A 22,998-nucleotide genomic window follows, 5' to 3' on the forward strand; every position below is an offset into this window, starting at 1 on the left:
AACCACCCGAAAGCAAGGCTGCTGAAGTTTTTAATCATCCATATATCACATTGCACAGCGCTGGAGTTCCTCAGATTTAGCTGCCTATTGTTCGTCCCACAAAAAATAGAGAAGCACGGGTACTTGCGGGAGAACACGATTTTTCATTTTGGATGTGTAAATATATATTTTTCCACTTTTGATGCTTGCATTTTATGGCTAAGATATGAAAAGGCAGCAAAAGGAGGGCGGAGAATGCGGAGGGTGGGGAGCTGAGTGACCGCAGTGTTGAAACGCACCCAGTTAGGCAACATCTCGGGCCGATCGGCTCTTCCGCACAGGAGCAGCGTCGCGTCCAATTCACACTGCCAAGAGGACTGACGTTTCCGTCACTTCCATACTTATTTTTGATCCGAGTAAATTGCATTTCTCACGCCTGCACCCTTCTTGCAAAGGGGAAAAATTAAAGAGAAGAAATCTATTTTTTAAAAATCGACATGGTTATCAAAGTTTTCATAGCATCCTCCTCCGGGTCGACTTCGGTAAGAACTTAACTTGCTACCTTTTTCGATGGCATGCCATGCACACCCCAGATTTCGCATTTTTCATTTAAAAACGACCTCCTATTTCAGCTGCACGTTATGTTTTCGGGTCTAAATTTAGATTATTTGGAGGATCTCCACCCGATGCATTGATCAGTAGATAGCGATGCATGGTTTACTGCCACATAACTTAATTCTGTAGTATTGATGCCTTGAGCGAAATCTAATTGCATGTTTTATGAACGCGCGTCAGCCGTACGCCCATCAATGTATATAACTGCACTTTTAGACGACTTAAATAGCAATTATACTATTGCGGTTAAACATGCAGTTAAACGGGCACATTTTTGCTTTGGGGGAAATTAACTAAAAGAAGGCGTACGACACTGAAAAGTGAAGAGCGGGCTCAAAGGCGAAAAATAAGTAGCTTTTTGCTGAAGGTCTGCGCTCTCTGACTCTGCAGACTATGCTGTTAGTGGGTTCATGCAGTTAATGCAGCCGGAAAGGGTCGGACACTTGTGGGCTTTGCAGATAACGCTCCCCGTTTGCCCGTTTAGTGCCACTTTCTCTAAAGCCCGTTTCATGCAACGGCAGGCAGACAAGCGGCGACTAAACCGAGGGAGGCACGCTGTGGTTTGGCCTACCGGGCGCAGATGGTTGTGAAAGCACTACGAATTAAAGACACGTGCTCTATAATATTTTTCTCGGTTATTGGTTATTAGTAGGCATAGTTTAATTTATAACTGAGGTATACTGTCACGGAGAATAAAAGTAGAATGCTTTAGAGTCATTAGGTATTGGATGTTGTACGTGTGTGTGTGTGTGTCTTGCGAAGCCAAAATCATCCCGATGCAAGGTCAGTATAGGCATTTTAAAATTCCGAATCTCGGTACCCAGGATTAGGAAAGAGGAGTCAGTTTCGTGTCTGTCAGCACCTCCCCAGTCTGGTAGTTGTCTTTAAGGACAGGCCATACTGCACGTTGCCAATGTATCACGTTACAAACCCCGCAGGACTGTGTGCAACTTCTGATATTTCCTGAGGATCTGGGGAAAAGCAACGGAAATCTACCACCTCGCTCTTATTCCACCAGAAAAACGGATCTTCTCTGTCCCCCACAAACAGCACTGATTTTGCTCTGCTATAGGTATGCAGTTGCTCCTAAGTATCTGGTTAAATGTCTGGCACAAAACGAGTCGAAAGCATTAGTAGTCTGCAGTGGACCAAGCCTGATGCTAGCTGTTTCAATCGTCCGGCTGTTTCCGACTCCTACATGGCATCTCGTACCTTCTCCCATGTTAATGACTCTCCACAGCATAGTTAAACCATTGTATTCCATGAGAACACAAAGTTACGCTCGCAAGGTCTTTGTGCACATAAAAAGACTGTGCGTTACATATGCATGTACTGCGTCCTCAATAATCAGCGTCTGAGGCCAGCTATTGAGAGGAGCTTCCTTGTTTAGACAGTAAATGATCTCCAGGTAAAGGGAAGCTGAAACTTACAATGGAGGATTTGTTTTCAGTGATCCTTTATCCAAATTCCAAAGATCACTGCCCTTTATTTCCCCTTTTCTCAATATGTAACATGTGGTGTTTGTTGACTGGGGGCAGAATGAATGTATTGATGAAAGGGGAAAGGGTCCAGGTACCTCAGCCTTAATATGACGTGCTTTGGAGCATTTTCCGTGGTGGTTCCGGGATGTAGGAGCCGAAACCGAAGGTCAGGGCTCTGTGCAGCCATTTTTCTGTGTTTATATTGAGCAAACAAGCTCTTCCATGGTAGGGTAATCAAGCCTGTCCTTTCGCCATTAGGCCAGGCAGAAGTAATTTATCTGTGTTCCTTGTCTGCCATCTCCAGGCACTGGTGGTGTGTCTCTCCGCCTTGACACTGAAGTTTAACTATAGCCTGTGGAATCTTGCAGTCATATTGTGACGTCAAGTCGCGCTCTGGCACTCCATATTCCTCTAAGTTAATGGATATCAGCCATTTGCATTTGACTCTGCCAGAGTTTCTCTAAATGTTACGCCTTTAATGCCGTTACCTATTACACCAGGACGTTAATGGAGCTGCTTGTTAATTCCGTAACTCTCGATTTCATGCAATCTGGACTGATTTAATTTTCGCAGCCTGTGTGCCTAGAAAACTGGCATGGACATTTTAGCCTCACATTAAAATCCAAGGGGTTCCTTAGGAACTGTAGGCTTTGCCTCCATCTAAACGTGAAGTCTTTTCAGAAGAAACCTTCTGCTTTGATTTGGTATTGCTGTAGTACAGCATCATCGGTCTTATTTGTTGCCGTACCAGATATATATATGGCTGCATTTCCTGTAGCTACTACAGAAAACTCTACCTGGTGTGAATGTGTCAGTAAGGATTTATGTCCGGTTGCCTGGCCCTTCTCCTGTGCTACTGGTGTTCCATGTCAGGCCTGTGGTTTAGGTTCGGCCTCAGCTTCTCGCAGCCCTTATCCAAACCATGCCTTAAGGTCATCTGGGTCAGCAGTATGGGTGCCAGTTGAAGCAGGCTGTGCTTTGTATCAACGTCTAGTGCAGCCTGGAACCTACAAACCCTCCTCATAACTGCAGTGAGGCCTTTAAGCATCAAGAAAGGGCAGTCGAGGGGGGGGGGGGGACAACAACTAAATTGGGAAGCAGGGGGGTGTGTGTGAAACGTATCGAACTCCAATAAACCAATGCCCGCAGTCTCAGGAGAGAAGTGTCGGCGGTGGAGGAGTGAATGTTGACGTGCATGGGCGTAGCCAGCATTGGGGACGTTCTAGCATAACTTTTACCGGATACTCCTTTGGCCGCCCCCCTGATCCTCATAAAAATAATCGATTTGCTGTGTCTGCTCAGACGTCCGGACGGCATGCTTGATGTGGGAGGTCAGAGAGCAGAGTTTCTGTGCCGGTCCATTGTCCCCTTTCCTCTGCTGGCTGGAAGCGGTGCGGTTGAGGAAAGAAGCTTTTAGGGCCTCGAGATGTTGAATGAAGGGACAGATAAGCTGTGGGGTGCATGTGGGCAGGACAGGGAGGTCTTTATCAACACAAATGTGGCATGTTTGCAAAAGCGGTCTTGTTCCGGTTGTATTTTCCTGGACCCTTGTTTCTCTACTTGCTAGTAGCTCCTATTTTATCCTGAAATCTTATAAGTAAGCATCACTGTCACAGACTGGCTGATCATTAAGGCAGATGTCCAGGATGCCAATGTGTCTTGTAAACTGTTGGCTTGACTATTGGTTTGTTCACACAATGATTCCATAGGCACAGTCCAATACAGTATTTTTCTAATTGGTCAGTTTTATTTATTATTCTTTGGTTTATGCCATTTGCATTCGTCAATATGGACTCGTTCTACTGATTATCCAAACCACTGCTTCACTGTAGCTTCTGTTTCTCAGTCTCTTCTACATATGACTTAATGTCTACCCCCCCCCCCATCTCTGTCCCCCTCTGCTGGTCAAAAGTAGGGACGCGTTGTGTCATCCCCACCCCAGAAACAACAGGAATAGTTCAGAGAAGAGAAAGACGAAGGTCTACATGGAGAAGACAAACGTCTAGCTGGTTGATGTGACGACGCGGAATTACGTTTTAATGCAAAGGTCATGGGCAGGCGTTTCGGAATGGCATCACCAAGGTTGCAAGACAGCCGCTCCCGTTTGCAACAGAGAAACGGAGTGGGCTCGATGAGATAATAATCGCGGCCCATTTCCTCGCCAAATCAATTTAGCTTGGCATGTAAACAATGGAGGCTCTGTGATTAGCAGCCCCTGAAAGAGACATCCTTCTCTCTCCTGCCGTTCGTTGAAGGTGGGTTGGGCAATGGGCCCACCGGTGACGGAATGACGTGCTTCCCAGCATGCACCAGGCAAAGTGGGTCAGCCTGGGTGGCGGCTTATAGATCTGAATGCGTTGTGCTCGTTTCGTGGGCCAGTAGGGCCGGCCAGCTGTGTTGTGGGCTGGGCAGGGGACTCAGAGTTCCTCAGGGAAAAATCCAGTATTCAGCCCTACTCCAGTTACTGTGGTTACTATGGGTGCGGGAGAAAGATTGTACTTAATTTTAAAATTGATATGCATCACAAAATAACAAATCTGAGTATATACAATGTCAAAATAGCTAGGAGCAGAGGAGCTGGAGTGTTTGCTACTCTAACCTTCCAAATTGTTAAATTGAAAACATACATATGAGCTTTTTATATACCAGTTTTGGGGACGTTGACACAAACTTTATCTGTATTTTGTTTTAATGACATCGCACTCAATCGATTTTACAAATGTACAAGGAAATGAATGAATTCCACTAATAATATGTGCAGTAATAATTGATTAGATTTCAGAGTTGGTGGCATTTCCTGGTGATGTGAGTGTGAATTGGAGGGGTTCTGTTATTGAGTGGAATCTGTCAGGGTATGTCAGTGATGCCGCTGTTTATAGGATGGTTACGGCGAGGTGCTGGGAGCTCGGCTGCCTGGGCCTCCCGCGTTTGTCTGGGCCGTGTGCGGCTGTCCTGGGACACAGGGAGAAGTGGAGAGTGGGGTTTCTGGGCTCGCACCAGCTGGCCATATTTGGTGAGGGTTTGAGACCCCTCCCACTTCTCCTCCTTCACCCCCCCCCCCCCCCCCCCCCCCGGTCTCCTTCCTCCGTCCAGATTCCCAGCTTCCGTAGCTCCTTATTTGGCAAGTTTTTCTGTGCTGCTACCAGCGACAGGACAGACCAGAACTTCATGGGGAGGAACAAGACCCCCCCCCCCCCCCCCCCCCCGAGCAAGAAAAACACACTCCCTCCTGTGGCTGTTTGCATTAGCCTAAGCGATTTTATTTTATTATTTTTTTTAATTTATTATTATTTTTTTAACTCCCCTCTTTTTTGCCCTCCTCCTCTCCTCCCTACTATAGTCTTAATTTTTTCAATTTATTAGCCACAAGGCACGATGTTGTCAGTGTTGCGATTCTCCATCGAACATTAAATGAACACGGTAGTCTAACATCTAATTGCCACCGTCCGAAATACACCTATGCAGATGGGTTATTTAAATGTATCACTTTTTACAGGTGTAACGTGTTCATCTGACATTATTACATCCCCAGTCATCTCCTTTCCTTACCTCCCTCACAGACATTTTCAGAACAGCAAAAGTTCCGAAAAATTATAACGAACTTCCACAAGGCTGCAACAGACTGGCCATTTGATGTCTTGTATGTGAATTCGAAATTTCCTTAGAGATAAAATATCTTTATAATCCATTGGCCTCAGACTGCATGACTTATCTTTCTCTTTCTGATAAATGGACATAATCATCTGCCTATAAACCATGAATTTGGATTGGATTTACGACTCGAGCCGCGGATCAGCTAATTCGCACAGGGGATTCGGCGGGTTTGTTTTGACTGGCGTTCATTACCTGTCGCATCCTGGCAGCCGTATAAAATTGTGAAGTATTTCCTGCAATCCGGGAATTCAAAGACGGAAGCCTTTGATGGCAGAGCTCCAGGTGCAGAGGCCATCGTGATAACAGCTAATCTGCTCGACACTGAGCTTTACTGCTTGTTCCATGGTCGATCTTCTTCAGTCCAGAGGCGCTGGTAGAAGTTCCAGTCATTTCTGGATTATTCTGGCTTGTAGGTTACCCCAGGGCAAACCAGTCACAATACCAAAAATGTGCGATAAGGGTGTCTCTCTTTCTGTGGGTTTGTGGTGCCTTGTGACACAAAATGACTGAAATAGTTAACTGTTTCTGGGTTGTGATAAAAAAAAATGGCCGAGTCCAAATTTGGTTAGCTAGACCCTGAGTTTAGCAGTTAGCAGCATATCGTGTGTTGACGAGCCCTCGCAGCGAACGAAAACCACAGAGGAGGAAGAGCCACACAAGCCCAAAGGAACATACGGCAGACAGAACTGGGCTTCATCAAAAATATCTACCTATCACAGACATCAGGGCTGCAGGACGGGTTCCTTGTTCCCCGTGGCCTTCATGCTTCTGCTTATTTTATTTGTATCTGTCTAGGTGACCCTAGACCTAAAAATCTGTGATAAGGATTTACTTGTCTGATTGCAGAAGTTGCATTAATGTTACACTCAACAGGACAGTTCAAAATGCCTGGTTTGTTTGTGCTCCTGCCCATTTCCAAAAAGATGTCCCTTGATTTAGTTCTCCTCCTTATCTGCCCCAGGATCCCTGTATCACGCCGTTCTGTCCATACCACCATCCAGGCTGCGCACCAGTAACACTCCTATGAACGTGGCCTTACTAAGGAACGCATGTTACACTGATATAGGTGACTGTTATTGTCCATAGTATAATAATAGCACAAGTTTTATTTTTCATTATAGGGACATGAAAATCATGTTAGATTAATGCAGAGTTGGGGGGGGGGGGGACTTTTCAGACCATGTCCTAGTCAAAAGGAATAATGTACTTAAAAAGTTAAAGCCAAAAAAAAGGTCATTTCACACGTTGGGTTATTTGATTTCCTGGATTATTAACAGTAACATGTTCAATTTAATTCCATTTTATAAAGCGCCTTCCCCACCATGGTTAGCTCAGACAATTTAACACTGAATTGGAGTGTGGCACTTGCTGACACTGAATGTATATGGATATTGAATTATGTGTGCTATACATATAATTTTTACAGTGTAATTTTCGTTCTTAATGGTCTTGATTTCATTTTAACCTGCCCATGCTTTATGAACTTGCGTGTGTCTGGGGTCACAAATCTAGGTTTTAACAGCTTCTGCTTCCCTCTTTCTAGAAGGTTCAGGGCTCCAGGTGAAACCTACAGCTCAGGGCGGCTGATTGAGGATGTGCAGGACCGGTATCTTGCCTTATTTTACTAACAAATGCTAGCATTTATAGATGCATATCCAGGGCTGTATTTGAATCTGATTTCCTTTTCATGCGATTGGCTGACACAGTAACTGCTGCCATGCTATTGGCAATACCGTGCTGAGCAGTGGCTGGTGTGCGGCCCTCCGAATGGAACAAATCCTCTAGATGGCGCTGCAGAGTCTATTATGAGACCCAGACAGAAACAGACCCAGTACAGCGCACGCCCTCAGGCGCCCGACACTAACCCAATGTTTGAATATGGTTAAACAGCGACGGAATCTCAACAATAGCCTTTTTGTCAAGTCGAATTTTTGCAGATTTTAAAAGTACGTTTGATTATTGGCTCCGGGTTTCTTGCTGATGTTGCGCTGATACACACCTGTTTGTTTTCAGATTTTTCGGCCTGTTTGGTGGCCATGTCAGTAAAATGCACAGCACTAAGCTGGCTGGGTTCCTGATCGCTGTCCGATTAAAGGAGATTGCAGTGTTTCCTTCGCCGCAGTGTCCAGGGTGTAGTTACTGGGTATCAGGGCCCAGGGCAGGTGGGCCAGAGCCTGTTCAAGGCTCCGTCCCTGTTGTGTGCATTGTTAAGATCCCACCACCATCGTCAGGGATGGAGGGGAAGCCACGTTCCCCAGTTTTATTTTCTCGTGTTGTTTCTGATTGGCTAGCGGAGGGGTGGCTTCTCAATTGGCCAGTGGAGGAGCCAAAATCAGACATAGGAACACAGGAAAAACTCTGTTTATGCACTGTTTTCAATTGACCATATCGCTGTAAACAAAATTTATGTTGTCTATTTGGAAGATTGATGGAGCATTGTGTAGCGGCACCTTCGGTTTCCTTCGGATGTCCTTGTGGCAACCCTCGTAAATATTTTTCCACTCACCCCATGCAGATCAAGAAGCAGCAACAGGATGTCATGGGCTTCCTGGCGGCCAACAAGATCGATTTCGAGGAGTGCGACATTGCAGCAAACGAACAGAACCGAAAGTGGATGCAGGAGAACGTTCCAGAGAACTCCCGGCCTGCCACCGGGAACCCACTGCCGCCACAGATCTTCAGCGATGAGAAGTATTGCGGGGTGAGTGTCGAGATTGTATTACCTTAAACCTAAAGACACAAAGAGACTGTTTCTCAATATGCGTGATTGACTGTTCTTGTGTTCTCGCATACCCTTTTGATGTCGTCTTCCATTAGCAAAGTATAGTTTCAATACTTGAACATAAGTATGGAGGATGGTAAAAATCACCGGATAATGTTCTTGCCCCGCCCCAAATATCAAGGATGCATCAGTTGTATCCTCGGCAACAAGAACAATCTCATGATTCATGTCCCAGGTTCAGTCTTGGGAGGCTCCTTAGCAAGAACATTCTTGCCAAGAACACAAGTGTGTTCTTTGTGTTCTTGGTATTGATAAACACCCAGAGTTTGGGTTTTGGTGCTATTATACATTGTGAACCAAGAAGCAGGCTGACGGTAAATGCCCACAACTGTGCACCTGATTGGCTGACGAGCCAATTGGTGACTGCTAGCTTAGCCATATGATGCAAGCACTGACGAAGGCTGGCCAGTGGCACTGAGCTCGAACGGTCATCTACTTGTGGGTTTTTTCCCTGTTTCTTAAGATCTAAGGCAGATGAAAGGGAAAATTTGATGGTACAGACGCTTCTCAACTCACAAACTTTCAGACGTATGAATGAAGAGGACTGTAAGTCCAAATTGTATTCGTTGGACTCCTGTTTCCTGTCCGCAACATCAAATTTTTCTTTTTCTGCGCACCAATTCCGCCTAGTGCGACTTCTGGCTGCTTCTCCCACCGCACAGCAGCATAGCATGTGTTCTCCCAGCATCCTAGTTCTTTGTACTTGCGTATAACCTTAAAACGATGTTGAATAACGACTTACGGACATTTCAAGTTACAAACGGCCCTTCAGAACGTAACCCGTTCGTAAGTAGAGGAGCGTCTGTATATGAAATATTTATTGATTCTTCACAAATTGTGTCATCCATCCATCTGTGTTCCAAAACCACTTATCGAAGTTAAGGTCACAGTGAGACTGAATCCTATCCTAGGAAGGTCAGGGTCTGAGGCTGAGGTGCTTCCCACTGATCCACCAAATGATTTTCATGCTTCCTTTGCTCTCTCTTTGAAGATTTAGGAAGAGTTCCTGTGACTCTGTGTTTCCTTTCCCCAGAATTACGAGGCCTTTTTTGACGCCAGGGAAGAAAATGCTGTGTATGCATTCCTAGGCTTGACTGCTCCCCCTGGTTCCAAGGTGGGTTCCAGTCTGACCATCTGCCCTCTCATAGGTCACATCACCACCCGACCTGCACTTACGCACCTGTCACTCAAAAGGAAGAACGAGCACATATGTCTTGTAGCCATCGCGTTAGGGAGGCCCCGCCTTCCTGATGATTTATGCATCTTTTTGGATGGTGAATTAGGATGGTGGATGATGAATTATACAGCTTTGTGACCAAAACTGCCTACGAGCTGTATATACCATCTTTGAATGCTTGTATTTCTCAGATTGTGTATACAGTGTGTGTCTGCCTGTATCTGTGTGCATGTGTGTATGTACAGTGTGTGTCTGCTTATAAATGTTGCTCCCTCAGAATTTAAGGCTGTGATAGCAACAAAGACGGTATAGGTCAGTCAACATCGGCATCATAAGAGTCTGAAATAAACGTAGTAGATATAGCAAGTGAGACGGCAGTGACCGGTGATGTGAAGGTCACTGTAGGCACAGGCCGCCTTGGAACAGAAAACTCCCAAACACACACACAGACGTTGGTGTACATATCTATATGGGGACCTTCCATTCATTTCTACGTAAAAAACCCTAATCTCAGTCACGACACCCTTAACTCCTAGTCATTCCGAACCTTAACCATATGTAACCGAACGAGACATTTTGCATCCATGCAAACCCACACACACACACACACACACACACGTGTAGGTGTCACTACTAAGCGCTTTCCATTCATCCTGTATTCATAAGCGTCACACACATAATGAGAATCCAAGGCATTACTACACCTTTGTCCATAGTCTATGTACAGCTGACATTTGACCCACATGAATAGGCTTAGTATCTGAAACTAACAGTGCCCCCTACAGGCAAACACGTTGGCAATCCCTCTCGCACTCACACACGTGGAGACACACCAAAGCAGCTTCAGGCTGAAGCAAATAATAGTAATCTGTCAACGGCCAAATAACTTATCAGCACTGGTATTTTTGTACCCTGCCCCCCCCCCCCCCCCCCCCCCATCTCCCCACTTCTTCTCCATCACAGGTCAGTATGACCCCCGCAGAGTAATGGCTAACACTCCTATAGGCAGGGTGCTAATTAAGCTGAAGATCCTGTCTTACCCCGTCAAGCTTGGCTGGTCTCAGCATCCCATTTATCCTCCTTCAGTAACTGCCCATAGTTCCTGCACCCTCTTAATTAGATCACTCCCCCCCCCATACACACACACACACATATAATAAGTACAAAAGTACAGGCTTGTAGGTTCAGATACACACACTAATGGCCCTGATTGGCCAAGATGTACCAACGTATCAAGAATCAAGGATGCCAGGACTTTGCAGCAGTCTCTGGCTCACATCAAGGTCGTTGCAGGCAGGGAGAAAAAAAATCGAATAAAACTTGCAGGCAGATTAATAATGGACTCTTCTTCACTGGGGCCTGCTTTTGGCACATTAGAGATGAAATGCTGCTGAAAGACTTTGTAGTCGGGTGCCAGGCACCTCGGCACAGCCTCTCGCGATGCAGGAGACTGACGGAAGGAGTAGCTGGTGGTTTGCGGTTGATGTTTGTATGAAATACTTTTGTCCTGCCTTTTCAATTCTTCCGTTTTCTTGACTGCAAGCCAGAGTCTGCCCATACTCTTTTTGAAGATGCTTTTGCAAACTTTTGTATGGAGGACAAAAATCATTTACAGAAATATTTAATGGAGCTGTGGAAAACTCCCTAAATGTCAGAAAGTTCTGTTGACAAAATAGACGGCAAAGTCAAATTGACAGAGACTTCCTGTTTGTACGCATTTGAAGGGGTTAGGCTATGAGTGCCAGTGAAATTAACTACCTTTCTCATTCTCTCAACAGGAAGCAGAGGCCTTAGCCAAAAGGCAACAGCAGTAGTCAGCAGCTGTCTTCCACGGTCATCGGCGCCCTCTCATGTCAGCCTCCAGTACTTCAGCTCAATGCCAGTGCATTTTGGGAGGGCGTTCATAATCACAATCTTTGCGTCCTCTGTTTAACTCAGTCACGCCATTTCACTTCATGTTTATTTGGGTCATTTCCTGTCATTTTGAATTCCTCAGTTTCCTGCCAGTGTTTTAAGAGCGTATAACACGGGGACCCATGAGTGTGTTTGTCTTTACAGTCATCCTGTTCAGTCAACTTTTGAAAACAATGAAATGCAGCCTGTCACACACGTACTTCACTGCAGATCCTGCCATATACTGTGCAGCATTTTGAATGTGCTACTTTATGAAGAACTCATTCCTTTGACCTAGTAACCTTCAAACCTATGAGCCTTAATACAGCTTGCTGCAAATAGTCACCTTATTACATTATATTGAAAATCATATAGGCAAGTATATTTGCACTGATAAAAGGATGTGTGTTATACTTGTGCTAAGGGTACCAGTTCATTTATATGATGCACAAAGTGTATCTGTATCCTAATGTAAGTCTTAATGTTCTTTTTGTTTTTTTCTCCTCTGTATTTTTGCACCCTTTGTCTATTTAACAGAAGTTGACCAGACAATGCCAAATGTAGAAGGTACATTATAATACCACAGACAATTATATTCTGTCTTAAAGAATGGATTGGGGAGGGAAAACAGTAACACATTGAAACAGACTAGTGACAAAGGTTTGGTTACTGTTGGCTCACGTAGCCACTGCAGAATAGTTGGGAAAAATGCATAGAACTGTATTCATCTACAAAGTTTATGCCATTCACGTATTTGTAGTATTTTGAGGAACATTGTTTTTCTTTTTCATTTGTTCGGTCAATTTGAGGTAATTATGAAATGGGTATCCGTAGCATTAGTGTAGAAATAAAGCTGCAACGCTTCTAAGCCACCGAAAAAAAAATCTAAATTGTTTTTACGGTTGTTTTTCAAATAATAAAGACGCAAATCGAACTTTCGTCGTTTGTACTTTTATCACTAATGTTGCAGGAGAAACACGTACGCCATTGGTATGTTAATTCCTAGGCACTCACAATACCTGGTTTTTCTTATGTCCACGTTTTAGTATGCGCCAAATGTCCATAAACCCGAGACCTGAGTCATTGTGACGGCGATCTTGGACGTGCGTTGCAGGTTAAAATCCCAGTTGGCGGGTTTGCTCTTGTACTTTGAGTACCACTTCAGACTCCAATGCTACCGTAATCTATCCGCGTAGCGGTATTTGCTGTGGGAGAGATCCGCGCTGCGGATCTTTAGCAATCTAATTTTTCTTTTTTATCCAGTCATTCCCCAAAAGTAGCGCCAAGAGAGCGAGGCTGAGCCAGATTGCAAGTGCTGCTCTGCCTCGGGTCGGAACAGGCTTGGCTCCTTGTTAACATGGGGATTTCTGTACGCCGCCCCACCCAATTCTTGATTCGGGACACGTTTGTACCAGTTTATTCAGAAATGAATCGCATTCATTATTTTTGTTGCAAATTATAAAGGAACAAAGTTCACCCAAATCATATGACCCCGATTCTCTTGAAACTGCTGGTAAAGGGTGACGGGTAAGAGTAAGACCCGCGATCGGGGTTAGAAGCTGTGGGGCTTTGGCGCAGCTGCGGCACCAATAAACCGACTGCTTCTCTGCGGCCCTGCTGGGTATTTCACATGGAGGGGAATACATGACTTGGTGTTTTGTGAAATGCAGGAGTAATTATCTGTGGCTAATCATGCAATATCCACAAGGGGATTTTTCTAACTTTTCATAATCCGTGAGAAGACGCAGTTATACAGCTACACTAATTACTCGAGGCTAGTATTTTTATAATTTAGAAGTAGATTTGGCATTTTCACCGAATAGCCTGCCTCTATATTAATGGGGAATTTTAAAAAGAACAATTAAGTATGTATATTAAACGGATGAAGGACGACAATTGTTTCTATTCTTTTCTCCCTTCGAATAAGAGAACTGGAATCTTTCAGTTTGCATGAATATGGCTGGATTTACAAGTTTTTTTTTAAATTATTATTACTGCTTTATCTTTTCTCAGTGATATTGAAATTGAAATAGAAATAGTTCATTTCTATGGCATAAGGTACCAAATACAAGCTATAAATGTAAAATATCCATTTAATGCGTTGAGGTGTAGTTAATTAACTGTTAATTAAGTGCTAAATATTTATATCTGGCTTGCACATGCATGCAAATCTTGGCATTGAGAGAAAGCAGACAGAAATGGTTCAGTCTGGGCCATGACTCCATGTGCAGTCTGCCTAACTGGTGAATGACTTCGCTGGGGAGGGGCCACATATGCCGTGGGGGGAGGGGGGGCAGCCTCGGGAGGACCTCATGGCGTGGGAGACAGGCATGCAAGTCCATGGCCAGAAAACCGTGACCTAAAATGGATGCCAGCTGCGGCAGGGGTGGGGGGGGGGGCGGCGGCAGGTGGAGGGAGGCACAGCCGCGGCTGGGCGGGGCCACAGCTTGTGGCCATTTGGGGGGGGGGCATATGGAACCGACAGGGTAGTCTGCCTGGGGGGGCGATGCCGTTGCCTAGGAAACGGAGCATCTGGGGCTAGAATGGTAGCTGGTTGCAGGAGACGATAACAAACAGGAGCTATTACTGCAAACCACAAAGGGGGCTATTTCAACAATGACGCTGCTGACTCACCATAGCCATTAATACCCCAGGAGAAGCTTCTTAGAGTTCAGGAGATGTCTGTTTAGCAAGATGAGAAAGTAAGTGAACGTAAACATGGCCTAAAAACCTAAAAAAAAAGCAAGTCTTTCAGGCAGAGGTGGACAGTTCAGGACCAGAAAGTAAAAATCCAGACCAAGATTTTGTCTCAACCAAAAACTTGAGAATTAAGCATCGCAGTCATGGTGTGCTCAGCTGATGAAAGAAAATCTTGGATTGTACTTGGATTTGTACTTTCTGGACCTGGACTATCCTCTTCTGGTTTCAGGAAGCCGCAGGATAGAATGTGACAGCTGCTATGGTACATTGTTCATTGAGGGTGTCTGACGGACCACCTCAGAAGAAGCTGAGAAGGTCATCAGGTAGTATGGGAGGTCAAGTGAGCAAAATAAGGGGCGGGTCTTAGGAAAGGGCAAGTGAGGGACCTTCAGAGCAAAAGAGTGATCACAGTACTCCTTTCATCGTCTTACATAGTGTGGGTATCAAAAAATTAACCTGCAAATGATTTTGTCCATTACAAAGCCTGACAGTAGACAGAGTCCTATGATCAGAGATAATGAAAAATCACATCTCACTGCCCAAAATGGTCCGAAAACAATGAAGGAAAAAAACACATCAGTCAGTTTAAGGCCCCGTGTTACAGACACCTAAAAGCGCTTCTTCAATTTTTTTTAAAGTATATGAGTGTATATTTCAGTGCCCACTGGTTCCTGTTTCTCTGTTGTGAAACAGTTTCAAGAGCTCCTCCTCCTCAGTGAGCATTCAAAGACAGATGACCGTAGCTCTGTCAGGGCGAATGACGACGTGAGCGGTAGATCTGCTCTCCCCTCCGCATACCGGGCAGTGTCTTCCTGGTTGGATCTCCATCCACGACTGCAGGTAAGGCTTCTGATGAGCTTGTCTCCTTTAATAATCACAATAGATTGTATTTATATAGCACCTTTCACAAACTCAGTGTTGCTTGACAAGTAGGAGAAAAAACATCTATGTAGTTAAGGAAATGTTCAACAAAGAGGAAGGTCTCAGAGTCAGATTTAAAAGTGGATAACGAAGGACTGTTGTGTTTGATTATGGGTGTCTGTCAGATGTCTGTTTTTGTGGAAAGTTCTTTGGGCTCGTGTGTTCTCTTTTCCTGGATGGTATGATGGCTTTATGGGTAATGTCGCTGTCTCGCACTTTGGGGGTTGTGCGGGTTTAAATCTAGCTCTGGGTCTGGGGGTGGATGTCATATGTTTGTCTATTGGGTTTCCCTCTCGGTTTTCATACCAAAATTTGTGACTCGCCTCCCCCTCTTTCCCCTGGGCAGCCCTTACTCTGCGAGGGAACGGCCATCCGTGTGGATGACCTTGGAGATGGATTGGCATCCCACCAGGGAATAGCCCACTCCATCTCCTATGGTTCCCACAGCCACAAAAGTGGTTGCTAAAAACAGATGAATTGGAAATGTCTTCCACTTTGATCTTAGTGATACCTATTGCGGGTGCCTCCACAATAATGCTCAATCTCTGTTTATATTTGCGCTGAAAAATTTGTTTCCTTCAGCATATTCCACAAGAATTACCATGCATACGCTGAGCTTGCGTGAATGTTCAATGGACATGAAACGTAGTACCAGCTGATACTAGCTGATGGTTCGCGAATGTTCCTCTAACCAATGACCTGTTTCATCCAGGCCTCACGTCCGCCCCAACTGAGTTATGCTGAGTGAGGGCTTCCTGTCTGTGCTCAGGTATAAAAAGGAGGCGGTGGACAGGACACCCCCAAGCCCTGGCACCAGAGGTACCCATACCTGCACTCGCCCTGTCGAGGTCACCCCAGACCTCGTAAGGCTCAAGCGTCTCAAAGGTGAGGGAAAAAAAACAATTTGTAAGTTATGAAAAGCAATGAAGATAAACAGTATCATTCAGTTTAATGCTAATCATTTTCCTTGCTTGATTCTTGGTAATTTCATGTAAAGGCCAAGATAAGCCACCAGGCATGTCGAAAGTTGTGGAGAACCTGAGCTCTGAGGTGTTGGCCCAGCCAAGCCCCACCCTCTCCATCCCTGGCACCGAAGGTCACCCCTACTGGGGACTGGAGCTCTACCGCTCCTGGTGCTGCCACAGTTTTTGCAAAGATTACCCCGATCTGCAGCTGAGAGGGGACCTCATTGGGAATAAGGCTTCCGAGAGCCCCGTCCTGGACGATAAGGCCGATGGGGGCCCATTTCTGAAGTCCGAGGATTTAGCCGAGATGGCGCCCCTTCTGCTGGAGCCGATCTTCTTGGATCCACAGTGTGATGTGGCGCCCCCGGCTGGAGATGCAGCAGACAGCAGCATCATCCTGGCAGGGGAGCCGCAATCTGATTCGATGCTCAACAGCTACCTGGAGAACAAGCAACTGGAGGTCTACTTGCAGCACCTACAGGACATGCTGGCCCGGGGGGGCTCTTCACCCAGCTGCATGCTCCCTCCCAGCCCTAACCTGGCCCCGTCCACACCAGCCCTGTCCAACCCCCTCCAGTTCAACCAGCATCAATCCACAGAGCCTAGTGCAGTGGGTCGCCTGACCTCCCAGTCCAACACCGCTATCAGCTCCCACTTCAGCTCTCCTGTGCTACGTATCTCCAATTCTGACCCAGGGCAGAGGCAGGCTCCTCTCTGCCACTACGACCTGCAGGCGCCGTGCTCTATGAAGCCGGGTCAAAATCCAAACCTTCGGTGAGAAACATGCTTCTTTTGGCTGGTAACTCTGGTAACATCCCAAATAAGTTCAGGTTTCATTCATATAGTTGCTGACAGTAGCTAGAAGTCGTTAACTAGATCATAGGCACACAGACACAGGCCTTCCTTAAGAAGGAACAGTTCAGGTTATAATAGACCAGCATTACTCCAAACCAGAGTTTGTCAATCTCCCAGGGAGCAAAAATGTGGACTGGGGGGTCCCTGAAGACTGGTTTGAGAAACACTGCTCTAAATGGTTCTTTGAGGCTGTAAAACATAGAAAATGCCCCCCCCCCCCTCTACATTTGACATGATGTTACTTCCTGTCTAATTAGAATTCTGCACTATTTCCTGTTTCTTATGTGTGACTTGTAAGCGGGCGAGAAGATAGAAACAGTTGTGTGACGCATGACATGTCGTTTATGGTGTCTGTAGAACTGCATATGCAGGAAGTCATATTTCTGGAACAGTAGAACACGCAAAGTGGGAGGAGAAATCGAAACTGTTCTGTACGAATGGTCCGCTCTACCCTTCAGCCGGAATCACATATTGTTCCCTGAATTAAACTAATATAAGTGTGGCCGTCACGTGGACACGAAGCCACGAGGACAGAGAGATGGGAAAAACGGGAACCTGTGCAAGAAAGAAGAAATTCACTGAATTTCATTCTTTGTAAAGCAGGATGCCTGCGGTTTACAGGATTATAACAGCACTGTGTTTTAAGAAATGTTACACTATCTGATTAGTTTAGTCATTGTGATTTAAATGTTATATATAGTGTAAGTAGATAATGTGTTTTACAAAATAAATACAATCCTCTTGATGTAAAATGTCCATTCTCTTTTTATTTATTCCTGTCATTGCCTGTAAAGATATTTTTAATTGAGGGAGGTGCTATATGAAGTGCTGCCTGTCACCTCTTGGACCAGGGTTCGAGTCTCCACCTGGGTTCCATGTGTGTGGAGATTGCATGTTCTCCCCATGTCATCGTGGGGTTTCCTCGAGATACTCTGGTTCACACCCAAGATCCACATCCAAAAACATGCTGAGGTTAATTGGAGTTACATTTTACCCATAGGTGTGCATGTGTGAGTCTGCCTTGTGATGGATTGATACCCCATCCTTGGTTGTTCTCTGCCTGTAGCCTCAAGGATAGACTCTGGACCCCCATTGGACAAGCAGTTATAGAAAACAGATGGATGTAAACATGTAATCTGTGTCGATAAATGGCCAAAACGGCATTTCAAAGCCGTACGGCACAGAGTAAGCATGTCTTTTTGTAAACGCCTGCCATCTTCTGTCTTATTTTGGTATTGCGTCGTTTTTTTTTTTTTAAAAAAAAACCTCAATTACAGAATCTTCGGGAGAAATGAGGCACAACAGTTTTCCTGAGTTGACTATAATTGTCGTGTAAAAGGTTGTTTTCAGTATATTACTTATTATTTTCAAATTTACCATATGCTAACAGGGTTGGTACACAGCCAATCTCGACCAGTCATCCAGCTATCCAAATATTTTCTGATGCTCACATCCTCATGTTGTTTAAGTTTACGTTAGGACTTTAAGTCGTCAAGTGTATTCTTAAAGCAACCATATCAAGCAAACTGCATACGGTGACACAAGATTTCCCTGGACCACGCGATGAAATAAACGTCTGGTGGTGAAGTTTATACGGGGGGAATCCTCCGCTAAAATGAGCCACGACAGAGATGCTAAGTAGAACAGATCGTCATGTGAAAAAAGTTATTTTCAGTATGTACTTTATTAATCGCCAAAAACAATTTCATTCGGAGCAACATGTGGTAACGTGGTCGGTCCAATCCATACTAGTCATCCAATTATTCAAACATTTTCCGAATCTCACATCCTCGTGTTATATTAGGATGGGGGCGCTGGTGGCAAAGTTTCGGCACCTCCTCAGAAGACGACGCCCCCTAGGCGGCCGCCCATGTCAAGTAAAGAGTTGACTGGCGCCAAGGATGGACTCGCAACAAAAAAAAACAGCCCTGAAATTTGCTGTCAAGCATCCCCAGTTGGATAATTTCTCGGCTAGTGGGCCATATATTTTTTCCGATCGTGATCGCCAATAACATCTCTTTAACAATAGACACAGGCACATTTCCCCAAACTATGTTTTGTAGTACGACCATGACGACACCCTAGAAGAGTAGAGCGATGTTGGTGGAACTACACTTTATAGTAAGAAAGTTATTGAATTTTATTGCCAATATTGTTTCGACGAAAATCCGGTTGTAGCTCATTGTCTACCTTACCGCCTTTGAACAGACCCGTATATTGCGTTGTAAGAACGTTTTGTTTAAGATTTATTGAGTCGCGAAGTTCGAATCTGTCGATGTCTTTCCAACTTTACCGAATCGACACACCCTCATATTTTTAAGTCTACATTAGGATGCTTCGAAGATGCATTAAGTATAGTTAGTCTTTGCTATTTGTTTTTGATCCAGTTTGCCAGTATTACAGGTCTCTATTACAAATCTTCGTTTATCCTGTACTTCTGTTGGAGTATGAAAATTAACGCTTGCAGCAACGTTAAGCAATTAAAATGCGTTAGGCGTTATAACTTTAAAATTAACGCGAATGTATTAACTTTCACATGCAATTTTTCACAACACAATGTTGAGTTTTTTTCATTGCTAGCTTTCATTGAAATTACTCAAGAGCTTTATTTCCAGCCCCTGAGTATAACTATCGTCAAACCAAGAACATGGTGGAGTGTTCCTGGGGTAGGTTTTAGCGTCCCGCTCAGCTCTGGCCTGTGGTGTTCACACTGCTGTACTGTGAACGGTGCCAATGTTCTTTAAGGGCCTTTTGCTGCCAGTTATGTCCCACTGCTAGCTAAGTGATTCCTGTGCTTGTTACCATCTGGGTGCTTCTAATATGGGATGTACAGCTGTGGGGGCAGGTACCTGGGGGTGCTCCTGGCCCCCTCTTCTCCACCTGGCTGCTTCCTTTGACCCACCCTCCACCTTGCCCCAGGTTCTGAGTCTTCAGGCCACCCCTGTGAGTCTCCCCACCAGGCTAAACCTCCTGATCATCGACTCCCAGCCTGCACAGGGCTTGGGTAAGGCTTTTCTCATCACTGGGCATAAATACCAGTGGGGCAGCTGTAGGGATAGCATGAGACGCTTCCCTGCTACACAGCGACGCCGTATCGGTTGTCGTTGAAGGATAGCTGGCCTCTTGTACATCAAAAGCTGATGCGGCACTATTTGCAGGAAAATCTTCGAACTCGGGAAACAGGCCTGTCCTATTTGTGGCATTAAGGTGCTGTAAACATTTCCGCAGGGTCAGTAACAAGCAGCTAAATAAGTAGGAGATATTAAATATCAGTTCGTTGCTACTTTGAAATGATGAATGAAAGTTAGTGTGGGCCCTTAGCCATCTTAGGAAAGACTGTCTAATGAGAGATCTTTGAGATCTTCCTGTATAAATCCTCCGTGCCTTTGTTTTGATAGCCCCCCTGATCTCCTGGCTCGCCTGGATCTTCCTCTCCTTCTTCTCCTTCACGCTCCTGCAGCTCGGAGGGGCGACCACTTTAGTGCTTCTGCAACGATTCTGCATGTCCTGGCACATCTGTCAATGCAGAGGAACAACCTGCAGCCTTTAAAGAAGAAATGAATCCCAAAGAGGCATGAGGACACTTTTCGGCATCCAGTCCGAAAGTATTTAAAGCCGCAGGTTTTACCGCTGCATCTCAGGCTACACTTCCGTCCTGAGAGCAGTGAGGACCTCTGACTTTTTTCAGGTGTCCCTCTTCATCCTGCATAGATTTATTAATACACCTGCAACTCACTGAGACTTTACTCTGTCCTTTTTGCTGTCCAGCCACATTATTCTGGTGGGGGGGGGGGGGGGGGAGGGGTTGATCACTTGCCCCTATGAAATCTCTACATGGCACTGCTGCTGTAAACTGCATTTTCCCTAAAACTCCATGTGTACTTGGAGATTTGCGTGCTCCACTGCCTGCCCTAGAGGGTCACAGTAAGGGGGGGCGGGAGGGGGGGGCAGTATAGTCACTACAGCTGTCAGGTACAGGCATGGATATCACATCCCCTCGCCCCCTCTCTTCTGAACATGGTGGGGGAAACCTCCATGCAAATAATATATGCATATTTTATGTCGACATCTGCACTTTCGTACTTTTTTTACATAATGCAGTGTTGTGATGTCAGTTATTGCAGTGAGCGTTGCCTTCTTACTGAGACCAGAGGTCAACATATCCCAGAAGTCCACCACTATCAACTACTTCCTGAAGAAGGGGAGCAGCGTCAATGAGACTCTGATCATTCAGGATGTCCCTGTGCTGGAGCTGGTTATCTGTGTGTTTCACAATCCTCCTCTGCCTCTTCTGAAGGGCGCGTAGTAGATGGAATGTGTCCGTCCGAAAGCTAAGCTAATTCGGCCTGCTTACTCCGCCTTGGCTTCCTCTAACTCAGAGCCCATTATCATCTACAGGGATCTTCTGCAGATAATCTTTTTCCTGGTCTTCATCATCTCAGATCTCCCTGCAGTAGCATTTTAGCATAGCCATAAAGGAATCATAATCCGAAACAGCAACAGGTTGCACCACAGTTAGCAGGACTGCTGGAAGTGACAATAATAAACACGGCGCCCCCTATAGCCAGATTTTGGAAAATGCTTAATACAATATATCATATTTATGGGTGGTATAGTGGCTTAGTTGGTAATACTGTGACTCGTGGTTCAATTCCTACACACCAATAAAGTGTATGTGAGTGTGTGTGTGTGTGAGTCATGTATATATTATATTGTGTGGACCAACTATTCCCACAATGTGATTATTTGATGATCACTTTTTTTGTTCCTACAAGGGGAAACTACATTTTATCGAAAAAATCTGTGACTGCAATCAAAAAACGAACCCTGCCAAAAGTATTGTGTTTTGTTTTAATCACTGATGATTTAGGTTAGGGGTGTATAGGGGTTAATTAATGGTTGTCATATCGAATCTGTGTGTGTGAGGGATTTGCATGGTCTGATTGGTGTTATGTTCCTCTGCGTATTCCAGTTACTGCAGTGTAAAAATATGCTGTTAGGTGAACTGGCATCACTAGCCTATGTCTGAATCCGGCACTGTACCAGTGCACCAGCAGCTGAGTGATATGGGGGAGCTGGCCAGCAGGGCATGGTAACAACCCATAATGCATCTCTCCCATGGTGATGCAGACCACAGCTGCTGTACTGTAATGTGGTGTTTTAATGTGTTAAAAGCAAAATTATACATGCATACAAATATCTAAAATTAGTATGCTAAGTATCTGTAAATTGCTCTGGATCATATTAGTAATAGACAAACTAATTAATAATAGACAAATGAATGTTATGACAACTCATCCTATTACTAATAATACCCAGTCTCACTTCATTTTACAGCGTGTTAAGAACTTGGCATAGATGTAGATTTCAGGATTCCTTGGAAGTTCAGAAGTTCATCATGTCCAGCAGGGGGCGCCGTTTTACTGTGCCACTAAACGCGGTCTAACATTTGTAAGTGCGGCACTTGTAGAACGAGGCCGGGCGGTCTGTTTTCTTCTTGGAAATGTAAAAAATCTGGGCCAACATTAATGACACGGGCTACGTTAGCATAACCTGCTAGTTCAGTTTAAATGTTCAGTTTAAAGGGGGGTTGTACCTTAGCATGTCTCTGTTCTCATGGTCCAAACCGATATAGGCTCGTCAAAAATCTTGCATACTCTCTTTGCCAAACCCATGTCTATGCTGGGATGTCTAGCAGACCCAAAGCTGACCCCTATTTCCAGAGGAACTGGACAGCACTGGACAGTGCGGATCCTCCCCTGGGTACCATCAGGAGGAAGTAAGAGAGCGGTGTGATGGCCATCTCAGTGGCGTCTTAATAAAAAGGGATCTCCAGATTTTAGGACGTTTCTCATCAAATGAAACTGGATATTTTTAGTGGGGAGCTAAGGTTTTTTTCACCATCTTATTAATTATTATTTTTTTAAAATGTACTCCATTTCCATTTCTTTTGAATTTGAGATCCAAACACAATTG

The 22,998-nt window shown here is 45.0% G+C and overlaps 2 protein-coding genes and 1 long non-coding RNA gene across 4 annotated transcripts; all 3 read left to right on the top strand.

The window, feature by feature from the left end:
* The first annotated feature begins 250 nt into the window (after positions 1–250).
* Positions 251–12,515, top strand: sh3bgrl (SH3 domain binding glutamate-rich protein like). The gene is made up of 4 exons (XM_049028281.1): positions 251–521; positions 8,245–8,430; positions 9,545–9,625; positions 11,467–12,515. The coding sequence occupies exons 1-4, from the start codon at positions 477–479 to the stop codon at positions 11,500–11,502; spliced, it is 348 nt and encodes a 115-aa protein (XP_048884238.1). The 5' UTR covers positions 251–476; the 3' UTR covers positions 11,503–12,515.
* A 137-nt stretch (positions 12,516–12,652) lies between these two features.
* On the top strand, positions 12,653–17,774 carry si:dkey-237j10.2 (uncharacterized protein LOC568721 homolog). Of its 2 annotated transcripts, none has more exons than XM_049028279.1 (4): positions 12,653–13,108; positions 14,975–15,121; positions 15,915–16,087; positions 16,200–17,774. In XM_049028279.1, exons 3-4 carry the CDS (start codon positions 15,940–15,942, stop codon positions 16,943–16,945), a joined length of 894 nt encoding a protein of 297 aa, XP_048884236.1. In that variant the 5' UTR covers positions 12,653–13,108; positions 14,975–15,121; positions 15,915–15,939; the 3' UTR covers positions 16,946–17,774. The 2 variants fall into 2 exon arrangements, with proteins under 2 accessions (XP_048884236.1, XP_048884237.1); XM_049028280.1 differs by having other exon boundaries at positions 15,972–16,087.
* Positions 17,775–18,035: 261 nt separating this feature from the next.
* On the top strand, positions 18,036–21,177 carry LOC125750754 (uncharacterized). Its single transcript, XR_007400414.1, has 4 exons — positions 18,036–19,143; positions 19,942–20,026; positions 20,421–20,686; positions 21,138–21,177. It is a non-coding gene; the product is annotated as an uncharacterized LOC125750754 (long non-coding RNA).
* Positions 21,178–22,998: the final 1,821 nt, after the last annotated feature.

This window comes from Brienomyrus brachyistius, chromosome 10 (genome assembly GCF_023856365.1).
Source record: "Brienomyrus brachyistius isolate T26 chromosome 10, BBRACH_0.4, whole genome shotgun sequence".
Lineage (NCBI taxonomy): Eukaryota > Metazoa > Chordata > Actinopteri > Osteoglossiformes > Mormyridae > Brienomyrus > Brienomyrus brachyistius.